Below are 20170 nucleotides of genomic sequence, written 5' to 3'. Positions count from 1 at the left end.
ACCTGGCACCAAAAGAGGTAAATAAGCAGGGGAAGGTCACTCAGGGACAAGTAGGTCTTCGTAGAGTTTAGGTTTTTACTCTGAGTGAAATATGGAGTCATGAGAGGATTTGGGGCAGAATACTGATTTAACCTAATACATCATTTTAAATGACCTCTCTGGATTTTTATTTTTTTAAAAGATGAACTATAGAGGAATAATTATAGAAACAGGGAATCTGTAGGAATCTATTATAGTAACTCAGGCAAGTAATGATGGTGGCTCAATCAAGGTGCTAGGGTTGAAGGGGTGAGAAGTTTTGGGATTGTGGGCATACTTCGAAAATACAGAAAACAAAACTTTCTGAAAGGCGAGATATATTATGAAACGGAAGTCAAGAATTATTTCAAAATATTTGAATGTCTGGAATGGTGGAGTTCCATCAATAGAAATATGGAAGTCTGCAGCCTTAGATAGATGTTTGAAAGGACTCCAAAGAATTCACATTGAGATATCTATAAGAAATCCAAATGGAAATGCTAAGTAGAAATTGGATAAATGGGTCAGGAGTTTGGAAAAATGCCTGGGTTGGAGACAGATAACGTACATTACTAATATAAGTAGTTTTGCTGCAAAGAATAGACTCAGAATAATGGGCAGTATTTTTTTGTTGTTTATGAATTACTCATTTAGATGGATTACAGGGATCTAACCAGTAGGTAGAAGCCTTTCTATTCTTATATTACACCATCTTCTTAAGATGACTACAAATCTTCATATGTGTTGTTTAATGCTGAGGTTACTTAGTATTTTTTAATGTAAACAAATTGTGCAATTCATTTCCTTCTGATGAGTTCTAAATCTAGGATTGGTGGGTCACCAAGACATAGAAAATAGGTATGTAATCCAGATCTATGAATTTAAGTCTGTACTGCTAATCTCATCCTCTGAGCCCCCACAAATGGGATATTCTCATGATGAACGGAGAAAAATTGCTCTCGGGTTAGATATGGAGATTGGAGACAGGGATAGATATTGGAAAACCCTAAAAACTAACCTTTGAAATATTATTTTGTAGCCCACAGGGAGCCCAGGCTGGTTGGAGCTGATATACCCTGCTCTGGACGTGTTGAAGTGAAACATGCAGACACATGGCGCTCTGTCTGTGATTCTGATTTCTCTCTTCATGCTGCCAATGTGCTGTGCAGAGAATTAAATTGTGGAGATGCCATATCTCTTTCTGTGGGAGATCACTTTGGAAAAGGGAATGGTCTAACTTGGGCCGAAAAGTTCCAGTGTGAAGGGAGTGAAACTCACCTTGCATTATGCCCTGCGGTTCAACATCCGGAAGACACTTGTATCCACAGCAGAGAAGTTGGAGTTGTCTGTTCCCGTGAGATTTTTAAATAATCTTAATTGGCTGGGGCTAGAGATGGGGAGTATGGGGCTGGAGCTGATAAGTCGTGATGTCTCTTCTGTGGCCTTGTCTCCTCCTAGGATATACAGATGTCCGACTTGTGAATGGCAAATCCCAATGTGATGGGCAAGTGGAGGTCAACGTGCTTGGACACTGGGGCTCACTGTGTGACACCCACTGGGACCCAGAAGATGCCCGTGTTCTATGCAGACAGCTCAGCTGTGGGACTGCTCTCTCAACCACAGGAGGCAAATATATTGGAGAAAGAAGTGGTCGTGTGTGGGGACACAGGTTTCATTGCTTAGGGAATGAGTCACTTCTGGATAACTGTCAAATGACAGTTCTTGGAGCACCTCCCTGTATCCATGGAAATATAGTCTCTGTGATCTGCACAGGTAAGAGAATAGTGCTTATGGTTAACTACTGTCAATATAGCCCAGACATGGTAGAGGGAGTTGGGATTAACGGAAAGATGAGTAAGAAAATGGGGGTGCAGGTGGAGGGAGGATAGGCATGACAGTCAAAGAGTAACATATAAGAAATAATGATAACTAGGGCCATTCCTAGGGTGAAGTTAACACCTCTGTGTTTGGGATTTACGAGTAGACATTATTAATAAAAATGATTTCAATAGACGACAGGGTTTGAAAAGTCCTTACCACAATTGCTGATTCCATGTTATTACAGAACTCTTCAACCTTTTCCATGTATTTTGGTCTTACTTTTGCCCCATTTCCTGCACCCTCCACCAGGAAGTCTGACCCAGCCACTGTTTCCATGCCTCGCAAATGTATCTGACCCATATTTGTCCGCAGTTCCAGAGGGCAGTGCTTTCATCTGCTTAGGTAAGCAGAATCAGTTTTAGGAAACACCGCAACTCTAAAGAATGTGACTTATTAACTGGACTTTCTCCTCTAAGAGGACAAACGGCTCCGCCTAGTGGATGGGGACAGCCGCTGTGCCGGGAGAGTAGAGATCTATCACAACGGCTTCTGGGGCACCATCTGTGATGACGGCTGGGACCTGAGCGATGCCCACGTGGTGTGTCGAAAGCTGGGCTGTGGAGTGGCCCTCAATGCCACGGTCTCTGCTCACTTTGGGGAGGGGTCAGGGCCCATCTGGCTGGATGACCTGAACTGCACAGGAACGGAGTCCCACTTGTGGCAATGTCCTTCCCGCGGCTGGGGGCAGCACGACTGCAGGCACAAGGAGGACGCAGGGGTCATCTGCTCAGGTCTGTGCTGCTACCTTTTCACCCTCCTCTACACACACGTGCACACACTTGCACATACACAACATAATTGTAAAGTGTAGTGAAAAGTGTATGGCCTAGGAATAAAAAAAAAAAAAACCCACTTGGTTTTAATCCTATTCTTATACTGATTTCTTAATATCCTTGTCATATTACATTTGTCTGGGTATCATTCATAACTGAGAAAAATAAAGGATTGGTCTTACTGTCAGAGAAGGTTAGACCCCAAGAAAGGGACCTTACATGACATCCACTTTGGCTCTGAGAACACACTGTCAACCGTGTCCAATCTGCCTTATTTTGTTGTTCTGTTTTGTTTTATTTTAGGCTTTTAGTAGCCTAAAGCCATGGTTATTAGTTTCTGTCTCTAGTGGTAAGAGGAAAGGGATGAGGAAGGGGCTTTACTAGCCTGACCAGAAACAGAAACTAAGAACCCATAACTGTATCCTCTCCCTGGGACACCCCTGCAAATGGGATTAACCTCCCGATTATTTTCTGAATTGAATCTATGTTCGAGAGTAGAATGTAGAAGGTTGCATTTTAACTTAAGTTGATACAAATTTAAAACTCAAAAACTATTCTTGGGAAACCCACACTAACCCTGAAATCATACAAGACCCTTAGTTTCCATCAGATTTATGCTGTTAATATGTTAGAGTGATTTATGAAATTGTATTATGAGCCCTAATGTATTATTTCCAGGGGAAAAATGGATTCCTTGGGGAGGAATTTTCCAACTCCAGAGGAAATATTTAATGCTAAGTTTTGTGTTTCTCTGTAGAATTCACAGCCTTGAGGCTCTACAGTGAAACTGAAACAGAGAGCTGTGCTGGGAGACTGGAAGTCTTCTATAATGGGACTTGGGGCAGCGTCGGCAGGAGGAACATCACCACAGCCATAGCAGGCATTGTGTGCAGGCAGCTGGGCTGTGGGGAGAATGGAGTTGTCAGTCTCGCCCCTTTATCTAAAACAGGCTCTGGTTTCATGTGGGTGGATGACATTCAGTGTCCTAAAACGCATATCTCCCTATGGCAGTGCCTGTCTGCCCCATGGGAGCAAAGAATCTCCAGCCCAGCAGAAGAGACCTGGATCACATGTGAAGGTGGGTATCTTTCTAAACACCAGCTGTCACTGAAGCCCTGTGAAATATAACTTACCATAAATAGCAAATCTTTCCATTCAGGAACACATGGCAGACTTACTGAAAAGTGCATGACAATAAATGCTGATTTATCACATCTGTTCTATATTGAAATTTTATTATTTTGGTTTAGTATTTTACAGGGTATTTAAAAATGTATATTGTCGCTTTTGATTCCTTTAAGCTCTTTGTGAGAAGCTGGATGAAAGCACATAAAAGGATAACAACACAAAAAATTAGTGTTTTAAAAAATGAAAAATATAATATGTATACTTTGTCTTAGAAATTCTAGAAAGCTCAGAACTTTTGAGGAAACATGAATTGATTATGGAGATTAAACAGCTCTATTTTTTCCTGCAGAACATTTTACTACAGGAAGTTAGTTGATTATTTATAAGACACTTGTAAATTGTCTTATTTGATTAAAATTTAATATATTTATTGTAGAGATTTTAGAAATTGTACAATTATAAATAATAAAATGCATTCCACGTTTAATCTGATTATCAAAAATAACCATTACTAATATTCAGAAACCTTAACTATTAGTCTTCCTTTTGTACAAAAACTTAAAGTTATGATTGTGTATAGGAAATATAGATATGTGTATATGAAATATAGATACTATATATATGTATATGTATATATAGTATGATATATATGCATGTAATGCATAGTGATATATATGCATGTAATGCATATGTAATGCATATTTAGGATATCTGTACCCTACTTTTATATGTAAAAGTATACTGTAAATATATTCTAATTTCAATGAATAGCCTTCAAATGGCATGCAATATTTTATCATGTGAACATAAATAACCATGTGATTATTGGTATTAAGGCTATTTCTCAATGTCAGACTAGCATAAATAATACCATTATAAGCATCCTTATTCATTTTTGGTGAATCTCTGATTATATCTGAAGGTTATATTTCTTGTCCCAAAATGAGTGGGTAAAATGAGTGAACATTTCTTTGATTCTTTATATGTACTAGTTAATTGCTCCAGCAGAAAGCCTATGTATTAGTTTTCATTCTTATCACCAGCATATGAGAGCATTGATTTTATTTCACCTTTCCCACCAGTGTTACACACAGAGAGAAACATATACACAGACATACACATACCTTCCCAAATTAAAATTTCACCTAAATCAACATAATTTGCATGGGTTTGGTTAGTAGTGGATATGGACATTATTTATGAATATTGTCTATTTGTGGTTCATATTTTTAAGCATTTTGCTTCTTTTTACTATTGTAATTTTATCACAAAATAATATCATTCCCCAAACAAAAAATTTGAAAAAAACCCAGAAATCTTGGGAAAAAACACAGATATCACCTATAATACCATGATCAGTTGATGATATATTAGCTGATGTTACACTCTTGAGTATCATATATGTGTATATATTTTATATATATTCATAAATTTTATTGCAAAAAAGTTATACTGTGCATATTTGTGCTGCCTGCTCTTTTGATTTAGCAATATTTTCTCAAGCTAAAGCATATATATTTTTTACCATATGATATACTATAATCTGATGCACCAAATCCCTGTCATTGGACATGTAGAAAATTCAAGTTATTTTTCCATTTTAAGTAACATCACATTAAATATCCTTAAATATATAGAAAATTATTTTAAGCATATTTCTCAATATTTTCTTCCCAAAATCTATTTTCCTATGTGATCAATTATATTACCTGAAATTTTGGATTTCAACTATCTTAAGTTTTAATTTATCAATATTTTATATTAAAAATTTGCATCTACATGTATATGGATGATACTATGCAGTAGATCTTATTTAGTGCTCTTTTTATATTTGTTGATATTAGCATTGGAGATTTGTTGAAATATAAAATTGACTAGGATGAATTCTGCCAGCTTTTATGATCTTTAATAGGATATGGAATAAAATCATTGTGTTTCAATATTTGAAAGGGAATAACTATAGCTATTTTGGATAGTAATTTGTTAATACTTAAAAAGAATGTCCAGGACTATTGGCTTATTCTCATTTTCTTGAGTCAATTTTGTGAAAGGATGAAAGAATGTATTAGTCAGTTCTCATGCTGCTTATAAAGAAATACCAGAGACTGGGTAATTTATAAAGAAAGAGGCTTAATGGACTCACAGTTCCACATGGCTAGTGAGGCCTCACAATCATGGCTGAAGGCAAAGGAGGAGCAAAGTCATGTCTTACATGGTGGCAGGCAAAAGAGCATGTGCAGGGGAACTCCCATGTATAAAACCATCAGATCTTGTGAGACTTATTCACTATCACAAGAACAGCACAGGAAAGACCCACCCCTATGATTCAATTACCTCCCACCAGGTCCCCCCACTACAACACGTGGGAATTATGGCAGCTACAGTTCGAGATTTGGGTGGGGATACAGCCAAACCATAGCAAAGAAGTAGGATTAAAAACCATACTCTGAATTTATTATTATATAGGCCATTCAGTGATGCACTCTGTATTGGTAGGAGGTAGAAGCTAGTCTAAAAGTATTTATTAATGAGCAGCAGATTTACAAAAATGAAGAGAAAAAATAAACTCAAGATGTTTGGCTATGAGAGAGAGAAAAGAGTTAACATGGTACTGGAGAGGGGCTCTTATGACAAGGAGAAAGGAAATTTTTTAAAGGGTTCATGTGAAAGTTATCAGGTTTGGGGACTTGGGTATGACTTATCAGACCTGGGGATGAGACCAAAAAACCCTTTTGGGTTTAGATCAAAAAAACCCTTTTGAATAGAAGCCAAATTACCTAAAAGTTAATTATCTACTGAAACCGTAACTTTTCCTATACTATTACGGGAACTAAAATCCAGTAGAGAAATCCTGAGATTCCCTTTTGGTCTTCATGTGGTTGGTGGGCAGAGGTAAGGCAGAGGCTTAGAATATGAAAGGACATTTAACAAAATAATAAAGAATGAAACATGAAAATGATAAGATCATTCTAAAATATTGAGGATTCTGCAGACTCTTTTGGCAGCAGTTTAAAATGACCCCAGTTACAATTATCTGCAGTGAAACTCAGTATTTCAGGAACCGGCTTAAGGGAAATAGAGAGTCGGGCTTATCCTGAATTTGTACACAGCCATGTGACGAGACGTCACTAGTGCCAAGGCATTGTTCATTTGGGAAAGAGTGTTTGTAGTTATGATCTTAGTATACATACTTACAGGGAGTAAAGTGAAGGCAAGAAAGGACTGATAATTGGAGGGCATAGAAGAAGCAATGGTCTATAGATCAAACTTGAGCCAAATGAACATTAGTTATATTTGGAGAAACTGTGAAAATGAGAGGGGCAAGATAGGAGGTTTGGGTCAGATAGGACACTGAAATTTGGAAAATTAAATCAATATGTTTTGTTTTCAAACATCTAGAGTAGAAAATGAATATCTGGTTTGGCCTCGCTGGAGATGCTTCACCCCTTGAGTGTGACTAGGACAAACCACAGTCATGTGTAGGGGCTTATTCACTTTACAGGTTCTTGTCTAATCTATGTAACATTGAAATTCTGCCTTCCTTACCACACCCATATTCATCAAGCACATTTACTACTTTCAAGTTTTGCTACCTCAGCATTCTCCCACAACCTCCTTCAGGAGTAAAGACAGCCATGTTTTGTGCCTTTGTAGATAGAATAAGAGTGCGTGGAGGAGACACCGAGTGCTCTGGGAGAGTGGAGATCTGGCACGCAGGCTCCTGGGGCACAGTGTGTGATGACTCCTGGGACCTGGCTGAGGCGGAAGTGGTATGTCAGCAGCTGGGCTGTGGCTCTGCTCTGGCTGCCATGAGGGAGGCTTCGTTTGGCCAGGGAACTGGAACCATCTGGTTGGATGACATGCAGTGCAAAGGAAATGAGTCATTTCTATGGGACTGTCATGCCAAACCCTGGGGACAAAGTGACTGTGGACACAAGGAAGATGCTGGCGTGAGGTGCTCTGGTAAGTGTGAAAAGGCTGCACTTAAAATGAGCCTCCCACTAATGGTAGAGAACATTGGGAAACAGGCTCACTCAGAGAGTTGAGCTGAAGATACTAGGATTTCTTGTTGAAGAATGAAAGGCTATGTTAAACTAACGTTTTTCCACAACTAAATAAAATAATGTTCCACTGTTACCTAAAATAGCCCCCATAATTTTGAGGGAAGAAAGCTGGATTTGGCCTTAGACTTCGAAGCAAGAGGATTCTGACTGATATTTTAAATGACATCCAATATTCACAGGAGATGTAAAAAGGATATTTAAATGACATCCGATAATCGCAGGAGATGTAAAAAGAAATACCCAGTTCCTTTTCGTTCATTTACGTCTCTCTCTCTCTCTCAGGACAGTCGCTGAGATCACTGAATGCCTCCTCAGGTATGGTCTTCTGCCTATCAGTGCTGACACCAATACCTAAGGCTATATGGAAGGTCAAGGGAGGGCAGAAACTGCTATGGATAATCAAGAAGACTGGGGACTGCAGAAATATGAGTCTGTGGGTCGCAGCCAGTGGTATCAGTAGCTCTATGACTGCTTTGCTATGCAGTCCTTCTCTCTAGAAAAATCCTTTTTACATGCAGAGAAGGATACGACTCTTATGGTACCTTCATAGATAGAGTTATCTTTCTAGATTCTCAAATATTCTTTATGAGACTGGCAGAAACAGCTCAAGCTTCAGGAGAATCACTTAAACCCAGGAGGCAGAGGTTGCAGTGAGCCGAGGTCGTGCCAGTGCACTCAGCCAGGGTGACAGAGTGAGACTCCATCTCAAAAAAAAAAAAAAGAAACAGCTCACAGCTCAAGCCCTAGTATTTTCTGATTCTGGTGTTTTAGTAGTGAACGCAATGCAAGAGGAAAGGTTTATTTATCAAATCTTTTGCATAAAATTGGAAATAATTTAGGGCAATAGAATTATGGAAAGATCTGGATTCAGTTGTTCCAAGATAGTTTTCACCTAAAATAGCTCTCAAAGATTATGTACTGTTCATGAATATGTTGAAATGTATAGCCATTATTCTTCTCAGCAATTAGGGAACCAGTTTTTTTTACAATGTATAAACCCACAATTGATATCTACTAGTTTAATACTTATCAATGCTTAACTTCTGTACAGGTCATTCAGCACTTATTTTATCTAGTATCTTTGGGCTCCTTCTCCTGGTTCTGTTTATTCTATTTCTCACGTGGCGCCAAGTTCAGAAACAAAAACATCTGCCCCTCAGAGGTGAGAGCCCCACTAGGATTGTATAAAATGTGAGTTACCTGCCACCAAGGGCACACAGGATGGGGGATTCTTGCAGAGGGGAAGAAATGCACTTGCCACTTTGAGTGAGATAGATTGGAAAGTGCCAGGCCAAATGCAGAAACATGTGGAATGATCAAGAATCAGCCAATCCACAATTTCCATTTACACAAATGTAATCTTTTAGAAGCTGTAGCTTGCAATACAGACAATGAGTCAGATAGGCAAATATCTTAGCTGATAGGAGGAAGGTAATTGTATGTTTCGGTTCAGAATCTAGATTGCAGAAATAGCCAATAGAAAATGTAGAAGCATGGTGGAGGATTAAGAACAAGAGTTTCCTGGGTTTGAACACCACTTATATAATTTACTAGCTGTGTGGCCTTTGGCTAGAGACTACCTTTCCAAACTCCAATTTCCTAATTTGTGAAGATAATAATAGTCTCACCTCGTCAGGTTAAGATAGTTAAATAAATTAATCATCTGTATGAAAAATGGCCAGCACATAGTAAATATTATGTAAAGAACTTGGTAATAAAAGTGGAAGAATATCAAGGGTTCGAGAAAAAGGAGGATAAATATTAAAAATGTTAAAAATTCACTAGCAGGGGTAGGTGCTGAAAGAGCCATTGGATTTTAGCTCAGAGGGATTAATATGTGTCAAACCTTAGCATTAAGTGTCCTAATATAAGGGGTAGGCCATTTGAATTTGAATCCTAACCATGAAGCATCCATTCTCAGTTTCAACCAGAAGGAGGGGTTCTCTCGAGGAGAATTTATTCCATGAGATGGAGACCTGCCTCAAGAGAGAGGACCCACACGGGACAAGAACCTCAGGTCTGTGCAACTCCAGGGGCCGCACTCCATGGAGAGGGTGGGAATATGAGGAAATACCACTGATATTTAAGAACTCCCACTCAATGGAGATGTGTCTCAGCCTCTTATACAAAATACACGAAGGGGAAACAAACGGGGAATAGATAAAATAAAATATGACTCAAAATTAAGAAAACTGGAATATACATTCTCACTTATTTCATCCTCAGTGTCATATTTAGTTCATGGCAGAGGCACCAAGCAGAGAAGACTAAAATAAAAAGTATTGTTTCTTCTAATAGTCAGTCAAATACCTTGTCCACAGTTTCATTACAAACCCAATAAACAATAATTGTTTTCCAATTTCATTACATTCCATTTTAATATGGTGGCTAAGTTCCTTGAATCTTATCTATATTTGTACATTTATAATTATTTTTAAAATAATTTGATTATGATATACAGTGTGGACAAAACAGTGCATAAAACTAAATCTTTTTTGGAAATAACTTATAATGGAATTACTGTGACAATACAATGAACACCATCTGGCAAAGTGACTTTCCAATAGCTATAACAAATTTTACTCCTCTAAGTTATAAATGAGAATGTATTTTACTGAATAATCACTGATACTAAATAGTTTCATCTTTTATAATGTTGCTAATTTAGTATTTGATAAGTGGCATCTCCTTGTTATTTTAATTAACATTGTTTTTAAACTTTATTTTTGTATTGATGTACATAGTTTCTAGGTACATGTGATAATTTAGTACATTCATATAATTTCTAAAGATCAAATTAGTAAAATTGGGATATCTCACTTCAAATATTTGTCTTTTTATTATACCAGAAACATCTGAATTATTCTCTTCTAGCTATTATGAAATATGTATAGATTATTGTAAATTATAGTCACCTATAGTCACCTTATTGATTTATCAAACACTAAGTTTTATTTCCTATGATTGTATATTTGTACTCAATCAACGTCTCTTTATCCTCCCTTTCCCCTACCCTTTCCAGCCTCTGATAACCACCAGTCTACTCTCTATCTTCATGGGATCAACATTTTTAGCTCCTACATATGAATGAGAACATGGATATTTGTCTTTCTGTGCTTGGCTTATTTCACTTAACATAATGACCTCTAGTTCCACCATGTTACTACAAATAACATGATTTCATTTTTTATGGCTAAAAATGTGTGCGTATATATACCACATATTCTTACCCATTCATTCATCAAGGGACACTTAGGCTAATTCCATATTTTGGCTATTATAAATAGTGCTGCAATAAACATGGTACAGCTATCGCTTTGATATATAGTTTTCTTTCTTTTGGATATATACCCAGAAGTGGAATTGCTGAATCATATAGTAATACTATCTTTAGTTTTTTGAGGAAAATCCATACAGTTTTCCATAATGACTATACTAATTTATATTCCCGTCAATGGTGTATGAGGGTTCTCCTTTCTTAATATCCTTGCCGGTATCCATTATTTCCTGTCTTTTTGATAAAAGCCATTCTGCCTGAGGTATGATGATATGATGATATCTCATTGTCTTTTTGAGTTATGTTTCTCTGATTATTAGTGTTGTTGCGCATTTATTTACATATTGGCCATTTGTATGTCTTCTTTTGAGAAATGTCTATTCAGTTCTTTCATCCATTTTTTAAATCAGATTAGTTGGTTTTTTTCTTTTGAGTTGTCTGAGCTCTATATATTTAGATTATTAACCCGTTATTAGTTGGATAGTTTAAAAATATTTTCTCCCACTCTGTGGGTTGTCTCTTCACTTTGTTGATTGTTTCCTTTGCTGTGCAGAAGATTTTTGATTGATATAATCTCATTTGTCTATATTTTTGCTTTGGTGGCCTGTGCTTTTGAGGTCTTACCCAAGAATCTTTGCCTAGACCAATATCCTGGAGTGTTTCCCAGTGTTTTCTTCTAGTTGTTTCATAGTTTCAGCTCTTACATTTAGTCATTCAATCTGTTTTTATTTGGTGTTTTGTATGATGTGAGATAGAGTCTAGTTTCATTCTTGTGCATGTGGTTGTCCAGTTTTCCCAGTGCCATTTATTGAAGAGACTGTCTTTTCCCAATGTATGTCCTTGGTGTATTTGTCAAGAGTGGCTTGGCTATAAATGCATGGATTTATATCTGGGTTCTCTATTCTGTTCCACTGGTTTATGTGTCTGTTTTAGTACCATGCTGATTTGATTACTATAATTTTGTAGTATATTTTGAAGTCAGGTAATGCGATGCCTTCTTTTGCTCAGAATAGCTTTGGCTATTGGGGGCCTTCTGTTGTACCATCTAAAATTTATGATTGTGATTGTTATTTCTATTTCTGTGAAAAATGTCATTAGTGTTTTCATAGGGATTGCATTGAATCTGTAAATTGCTTTGGGTAATTGCCTTGGGTATTTAACAATATTAATTCTTTCAATCTATGAGCATGAAATATACTTCTATTTTTTTGTCCTCTTCTATTTCTTTCATCAGTGTTTTATAGTTTTCTTTGTATACATCTCCCACTTCTTGCTTAAATTGATCCTAAGTATTTTATATTCTTTATAGCTATTGCAAATTGGATTGCTTTTTGATTTCTTTTTCAGGTTATTTGCTATTGGGATATATAAATGCTACTGATTTTTATATGTTGATTTTATATTTTGTAACTTTACTGAATGTATTTATTAGTTCTCACAGTTTTTTGGTGGAGTCTTTAGATTTTTCTAACTATAAAACCATATTGTCTGCAAAGAAGGCTAATTTGACTTCTTTCTTTCCAACTAGGATGCCCCATATGTCTTTCTCTTGCCTAATTGCTCTGGCTGGGACTTCCAGTATTATGCTGAATAAATGTGGTGAAAATGGACATCTTTGCCTTGTTCCACATTTTGGAGAAAATGTTTTCTAGTTTTCCCTATTTGGTATCATATTAGCTGTGGATTTGTCATACATAGCCTTTATTATGTTGAAGTATGTTCCTTCTATACCCAGTATGTTGAGGCTTTTCATTATAAAAGGATGTTGAATTTTATGAATGATTTTTTTAGCATCTATTGGCATGATTATATGGGTTTTGTTCTTGATTTTGTTAATGTGATATATCACTTTTTTATTTATTTGCTCATGTTGGACAATCTTTGCATCCCTGGAATGAATTTCACTTGATTGTGGTGAAAAATCTTTTAATCAGTTGTTGAATTTAGTCTGCTAGTATTTTGGTGAGGACTTTTACATTTTTGTTCATCAGTGACATTGGCCTGGAGTCTTCTTTCTTTGTTGTTTCATTGTCTGGTTTTGGTATCAGGGTAATGCTGGCCCTATAAAATGAGTTTAGAAGTGTTCTCTCCTCTTCAATTTCGTTAAGAGTTTGAACAGAATTAGCATTAGTTCTTCTTTAAATGGTTGGCAGAATTCAGCAGTGAAGCATCAGGTCCTGGGGTTTTCTTTAGTAAGAGGTTTTTTAATATTAACATATTATATTAATATAATATATTACGTATTAATATATAATATGTTATAATTATTAATATATTGATATATACTATATTATAGAATAAATTATTACAATAATTTAATAATACATAATTATATATGATATATAATATAAATAACATGCTATATAATTATCTATAATTGTAATTATGTTATATAATATATATTTAGTATATTTATTATATATTTTATATTTTATTTTATATAATTTAATATAATTATATAGTATAATTACTATATAATCTATAATATGTAAGTAATATATTAACTGTATAATCTATAACATATAAGTAATATATAATATATAATATAAAAATAATACGTATGATATATAATATATAATATATAATATATAATTTATATAAGTAATATATAATATATAAAAATAATATATAGTATATATAATACACAAATGTCCCATATATATAAATACTCCATTTTACATGTATGTGTATATATACAATGGAATGTAGATGAACTTTAGGGATATTATGCTAAGTGAAATAATTATGCTAAGTGAAATAAGTCAGCCAGAAAAAGACAAATACTACATGATTCCCTTTATAAGAGGTACATAGAGCAATGAAATTCATATAAACAGAAAGTAGAATGGTAGTCTCCAGGGGCTAGAGGAGGGAGAATGGGGAGTTATTCTTTAATTAGTATAGAGTTTCATTTTGCAAGATAAAAAGAATTCTGGAGATAGATGGTGGTAATGGTTGCACAAAAAACTGAATGTACTTCATTTCACCAAATCATACACTTAAAAAAAATCTTGGGACTCTGAAAAGTAAATAACACACTGAAAAGAAACGTCAAACTGAGGAAAGACTATTGTGATCACGGTGGTAAATTTTCTGTTTGTGTTTTTTTCTTCCTGGATTCCTAAAAAAGCCCATCTTTCTGGCCAGAGGACAGGGGAAGGGAAATCCAGGGAACATGGGGAATCTTCCTATTTTTTAGTTTGCTCTCTTCACCCTAGCCCTAGTCCAGTTTAAAAAGCATATCTGCCCTGCTACAGCCAATGTGGCACAGGCAACTAAGTTTGAGAGAAGACTTATTTCTCTGGATAGCAGAGCATGAAAGAATGACCCCTGTTATGCAAATAGTTTGGGGAAAATCCTCATTCTCTTTTCTCTTATTACTTCCTAGTCATGTGAAACTTTACTGCAGTATGAGAAAATAAAACTGTGAGATAACCCATTTATTTTCTTGCCAGAGAAAACAGAAAAAGAAGCCACTGGAAGCTGGAGAACATAGAGGAAATTGCATAGAGGGAGGATCTGGAGAAGAGATCTTGAAGCAATACAAGTACCAGATTTACCTTTTAGCTGCAATTATGCAGAACATAACACAATGAAGCATAGCAAAGTCCTTGAGAAATGAACGAAAATATATATACTACTCAAATCCCAGAACAACTCATATTGGTACATGCAAAAAGCATACCCGAACAGAATAGCAAAGTCTTTGAGAACTGAATTGACACTAAATAAACCACCAGAGATGGTAAGACAGAACTTGCAATCTGAACCTAACTGGGTTGATCACTTGCTAAATCAAGACAAAACAAAACAAAACAAAGCAAAAACAAAACCAAAAACCCACTTTCTCCAAAGTGTTTTAACAAAACTTTTGTAAGACTCAGAAGTCTTACAACATAATATTCAAAATATCCAGCATATGAACCAGAATTATCCAACATACAAACAACCAGGAGTATCTAATCAATTCTCATGGAATAGACAACCAGCAGTTGCCAATCTACATTAAACAGAGGTTGGATTATCATACAAAGACTGTAACAGCATGAAAGCTATTATAGCCATATTCTATGAGGCAAAGGCAAACTTTCTAGAAACTAATGGAGAAATCTTTTCAGGAAAGAAACAGAATCCCATGGAAATTCAAAAATTAAAAATGTCAGTATCTGAACATCTTTCAAAAAATCACTGGATTGCCTCAACAACAGAAAGAAGATAACAGAAAAAAAAATCAGTGAACTTCAAGACAGGCCAATGGAAATTATTCAATAAAATAGAGAGAAAAAAGTAACTTAAAAATGGGAAGAGAGGAACCTATGGGAATATATCAAAAGATACACATACTGGTGGCGTGTGGGGGCTCATGCCTGTAATCCCAGCACTTTGGGAAGCTGAGGTGGGTGGATCACCTGAAGTCAGATGTTTGAGACCAGCCTGGCTAACATGGTGAAAACTCATCTCTACTAAAAATACAAAAATTAGATGGGTGTGTTAGTGGGCGCCAGTAATCCCACTTACTTGGGAGGCTGAGGCAAGAGAATTGCTTGAACCTGGAAGGCAGAGGTTGCAGTGAGCCAAGATCGCACCATTGCACTCCAGCCTGGGTGACAAGAGCGAAACTCCATCTGAAAAAAAAAAAAAAAAAAAAAAAGACATACATATCATTGGAGTATTAGAAAAGAAGAGAAGTTAGACATGGTGCAGGAATTTTTTAAGAAGAAACATTGTCTGAAAACTTCACAAATTTGTTGAAAGACATGAATTCATAGATTTAAGAAGCTTAGCAAACATCAAACTAAATATATACATTCCCAGACACATCATGTTCAAATTACTGAAAATCAAACACAAAGGAAAAAATATCAAAAGCAAGGAGACAAAAATGACACATTATGTTTAGAGGAACAACAATTAAAATGAATACAGATTTCTAAAGGGGTCAGGAAACAATTAAACAAAGTCTTTAAAGTGCTAAATGCAAAGAACTGTCAATCCAGAAATCTATATCCAGAAAAAATAACTTTCAGGAATGAAGATGAGCAAATTTATCTGTTAGATCAAATAAGAGTAAAAATTTTTTAAGAGTTTTATTTTACCTGTATTTATTTCTTCTCTAATGCTTCCCTTTTCTTTTCGTAGACCAGAGCTTCTGAACTATATCATTTTCTTTCTTTCTGAAGAATTTCTTTTATAATTTTTTGCAAGGCGACTGTAATGGCAACAAATAACCTCAGTTTTTATTTGTCTGAGAAAATCTTTTATTTCTCATTCACTTTTGAAGGATACTTTCCCCTGAATACAGAATTCTAAGTTGATGGTTCTTTTTTTCACGCTAAATATTATACTCACTCTTTTTGCTAGCATAGTTTTTGAAGAGAAGTTCAGTGTAATTCTTATCTTGCTCCTCTGTAGACAATTTTTTTCCTCTGGCTTCTTTTAATATTTTTTCTTTGTCTTTGATTTTCTGCAGTTTGAATATGAATGACTAAATTCTGGGTTTTTTTCTTTGTTTCTTTGGTTTTTTTGGCATTTATTCTGCTTGGTGTTCTTTGTGCTGCCTGGATAAGTGCTTTGGTTTCTGTCATTAGTTGTGAGGAATCTTGTCATTATTGCTTAAATATTTTTCTGCTTCTTTCTCACCTCTTTCTCCTCCTGTGCTTTCTAAATAATGTTGAGAACACTTTTTAATTCCTAGCATGAATGAGCTAGCAATTCTGAAACCAGCATTTCTGTGTAGCCCAAAGATAATTCCAAATTTTTTATGGGAATAAATGCCAGGGAGCAAAGATAAGTCATGTCTCCTGATTTTTATTACAGAATATCTAGACATCACCAACACAAAACTATTTCAAATTTGACCCAATGATCCAAGTGAATGGGCTTGAGTTTCTCCGTTTTTTCTCAAAAATATATTGTTACCATAATAACAAAGAAAGTTAGAAAAACCAGAGGCAAAGTACACAAAAACCATTTAGATAATAACTAGCTCCAACATAATTTAATGGTAACTCTTCTAATACCAAGACTTATATTTATGATTGAAGCCTTTTTCCTCTTTATATGCTATTGATAATTTCTCTATTTGGAAAAGTTCATTGAAAAACTTAAATTAAAATGTATCCTAAAGTGTATCTTATGTGTTTTCATCTGCATGATGTAAGAAACAAATGACTGAGTCTGTATTATTCTAAACCAATTTTAATAAATACCAATTTATATTAGCACAATTTTTGTTTGCCAATGAATACTATGTGTTGTTTTTAAAGTACTTGAAATTAGGGTTCTATATTAGAAAAGATTTTCCCTCAGCAGTTCTGCTTAGTTTATTATTGTGCTTAGTGTATTAGTTTTCTAGGGCTGCCAAAAGAAAATACCACAGACTGGGCAGCTTAAACAATGGAAATTTGTTTTCTCACAATTCTGGATGCCAGAAGTCCATGATCAAGATATTGGGAGGTTTGGTTTCTTCTGAGGCCTCCTTCCTTCCCTTGCAGACAGTCATCTTCTTGTTATGCCCTCAGATGGTCATCCCTTGGTCTGTGTTGTCTGTGATCTAATTTCTTCTTGTAAGGACACCAGTCTTACTGGATTAGGGCTCACCCATGTGACCTCATTTTACCTTAATTACCTCTTTGAAGGTCCAATCTTCAAATACAATCACATCCTGAGGAACTAGGGGTTAAGACTTGAACATATGAATTTGGGGGGACCCAATTCAGCTCATAACACTGAGCAAGTCTATTATTCTATGATACAAAAAACCTACTTTTGTTCTGTCTAAACCTCATTAATCATCAATTCTGACTTAGCAGAATCCATACTAAAAACTTTTGAAAGATTAATTTCCAGAGGTGTTCCGAAAACCAAAACCATATGTAATTGTACCTTCCTTTTTAATTTTGGTGTTATTTAACACTCTTTTTCTTTGATAAGTAAATTATTACATTATGAGACCCAGAATTCTAGACTATGGGAGCAGAAAGAAAATTGCATAATATCTGCATATGCACAAAAAAGAAATATTAATACATAGCACCTACTAAATCTGTCCTAATCGATCAATTCTTTGTGTGTGTGTTTGTGTGTGCACACACACACGTGTCTTAACTTTAACTTCATGTAGACTAGCATTCTTATTTGGAAGAATAGTAACTTGTTGCCTCTTGTTTTATAATTTCAGATCAACCTCTAAATATCTTTGAAGGAGACAACAACTTTTAAATGAATAAAGAGGAAGTAAAGTTGCCCTATAGAAAACTTGTCCAAATAACATTTCAACAGCTAAATTGATAAAGACTGGTGATAATAAAAGTTGAATTATGTATATCACTGTTAAATGGACTGAATGTTTGTGTTTTCCCTTTCCTCCAACAAAAAAAATTTGTATGTTGAAATCCTAACTGCCAATGTAATGGTATTAGGAAGTGGAGCTTTGGGAAGGTAATCATGTTGTGAGGGTGAAGCCCTCATGAATGGGATTACTGCCCTTAATAATGGAACCTCAGAGGCTCTGTCACTGTCCTTCCCTTATGTGAGTGTACAACGGGAAGTCAGCAGTCTACAACTTGGCAGGGAGCCCTCATCAGATCTGAATCATGCTGGCACCCTGATCTCAGGCTTATAATTTCCCAAACTGTGAGGGAAAAAAATTCTGTTGTTTATATGCCAACCAGTTTATAGTATTCTCTTATAGCAGCCCAAACTGAGACAATCACTAACTGAAAAACCACTCCATACGTATCCCTACTCCTACTTCTGCTGAACAATGAAAAACATTATTTGAGGCTGACTTATGGCTGTTCTTGTAGTTCAGATGAGTGTAATTCCATAGATATTTGAATGTAGAAAGCATTTTCAAAATTTAATGTCAGAATAGTCGTCTTTATTTTTATCCCTGGTAGATTTATTCATGACAGCTTTGCTCAATTGCCCTTGCTTCTAACTTGGCTTCCTCAGATTTTGAACATATTGTTGTTCCTATAGGAATTATAACACATATGTTATAGTAACAAGTACCTACCACGATGGTAAAATAATTTTTTAAAAATCAGTAGGCTTCATGGAGCTGTTACAAGAGATGTAAAACAAACAAAAAAAAGAAGCCTAGGTTATTAGAAAAGACATTTTTAAATCTTTAAGACCCTAAATAAGCTTTATTCATTTAGGGTCTCTGCCCTCAAAGAGTTGGAAATCCTAAAAATCAGGAGACTTTAGTTCACAAATCTGATAAGAAAGGATAATTAGTCCAATGCCAAGAAAAGCTTGTTTTGAAGGCTTCTTCTCAAGAGATAGCAAGATTTTAGATTGTACTTCAAATACTGGGGCCTCTCTTTGCAATATGTTTGTAGTATATATTATGAGGAAATGTGGTAGAGAGTTTAAAGATTAAAATTTAATCCTAGCCAATTAATATATATTTCATTAATATTGCTGTACTGCAGTAAAATTATAGATTCCTACACTAAAATAAAGAGCTATCCCTATTTCTATGTTTGGAAAGTTTAAGTTTTTATTATAACATAAATACATGTTTTAAAAAATTGAAAGAACAATAATAAATATGAAAAAGTTTATCATGCTGAAATAAGCACTGTTAACATTTTGGAATGTTTCTGTCACTCTTTTGTCTGTCCTCTCTCTTATGTATACATGAATGAAATTATTCACCTACATAAAATAAAGATTATTCATTCTTATTACATTATTTTTTGAACTTCCATTAAATGCAACATTAATCATATTGTTGTTTTCTTGTACATGATGAATCATTTTTCTCTTACTGTTTCCAAGCTTTTCTCCTTGTCCCTGTCTTTCAACAGCTTGATGGTATCTAGATAAGGATTTCTTTGTGTTTGTCTTCCTTAAGTTTCAATGGATTATTTGGATTTTCAAATTAATATACAAATCTGAGACATTTTCAACTGTTTTTTTTCAAATATTTTTCTACCCTCTCTCTCTCTTCTTCTGTGCCTCCCTTTACATATGTGCTGATATACAAGTTCTATTAATTTTTCTGCAGTATTTTTTTC

General features: G+C 35.2%; 1 protein-coding gene across 1 annotated transcript in view; it reads left to right on the top strand.

Annotated features, from left to right (window-relative positions):
• Nucleotides 1-18469, top strand: part of CD163L1 (CD163 molecule like 1) — a 91108-nt gene extending 72639 nt beyond the window's left edge. The window contains exons 10-19 of the mRNA XM_063646913.1: nt 1058-1372; nt 1477-1791; nt 2149-2241; nt 2316-2630; nt 3430-3750; nt 7455-7763; nt 8147-8179; nt 8916-9026; nt 9786-9881; nt 18322-18469. Of these exons, the coding sequence (XP_063502983.1) occupies nt 1058-1372; nt 1477-1791; nt 2149-2241; nt 2316-2630; nt 3430-3750; nt 7455-7763; nt 8147-8179; nt 8916-9026; nt 9786-9881; nt 18322-18362 (1949 nt within the window). The 3' untranslated portion in view covers nt 18363-18469. The remainder of the gene's footprint in view (nt 1-1057; nt 1373-1476; nt 1792-2148; nt 2242-2315; nt 2631-3429; nt 3751-7454; nt 7764-8146; nt 8180-8915; nt 9027-9785; nt 9882-18321) is intronic.
• The last annotated feature ends 1701 nt before the right edge of the window (nt 18470-20170 follow it).

Source organism: Pongo pygmaeus, chromosome 10 (genome assembly GCF_028885625.2).
Source record: "Pongo pygmaeus isolate AG05252 chromosome 10, NHGRI_mPonPyg2-v2.0_pri, whole genome shotgun sequence".
Classification (NCBI taxonomy): Eukaryota; Metazoa; Chordata; class Mammalia; order Primates; family Hominidae; genus Pongo; species Pongo pygmaeus.
Note: the sequence above shows the minus strand (reverse complement) of the source record. Positions and strands in the feature narration are given on the sequence as shown.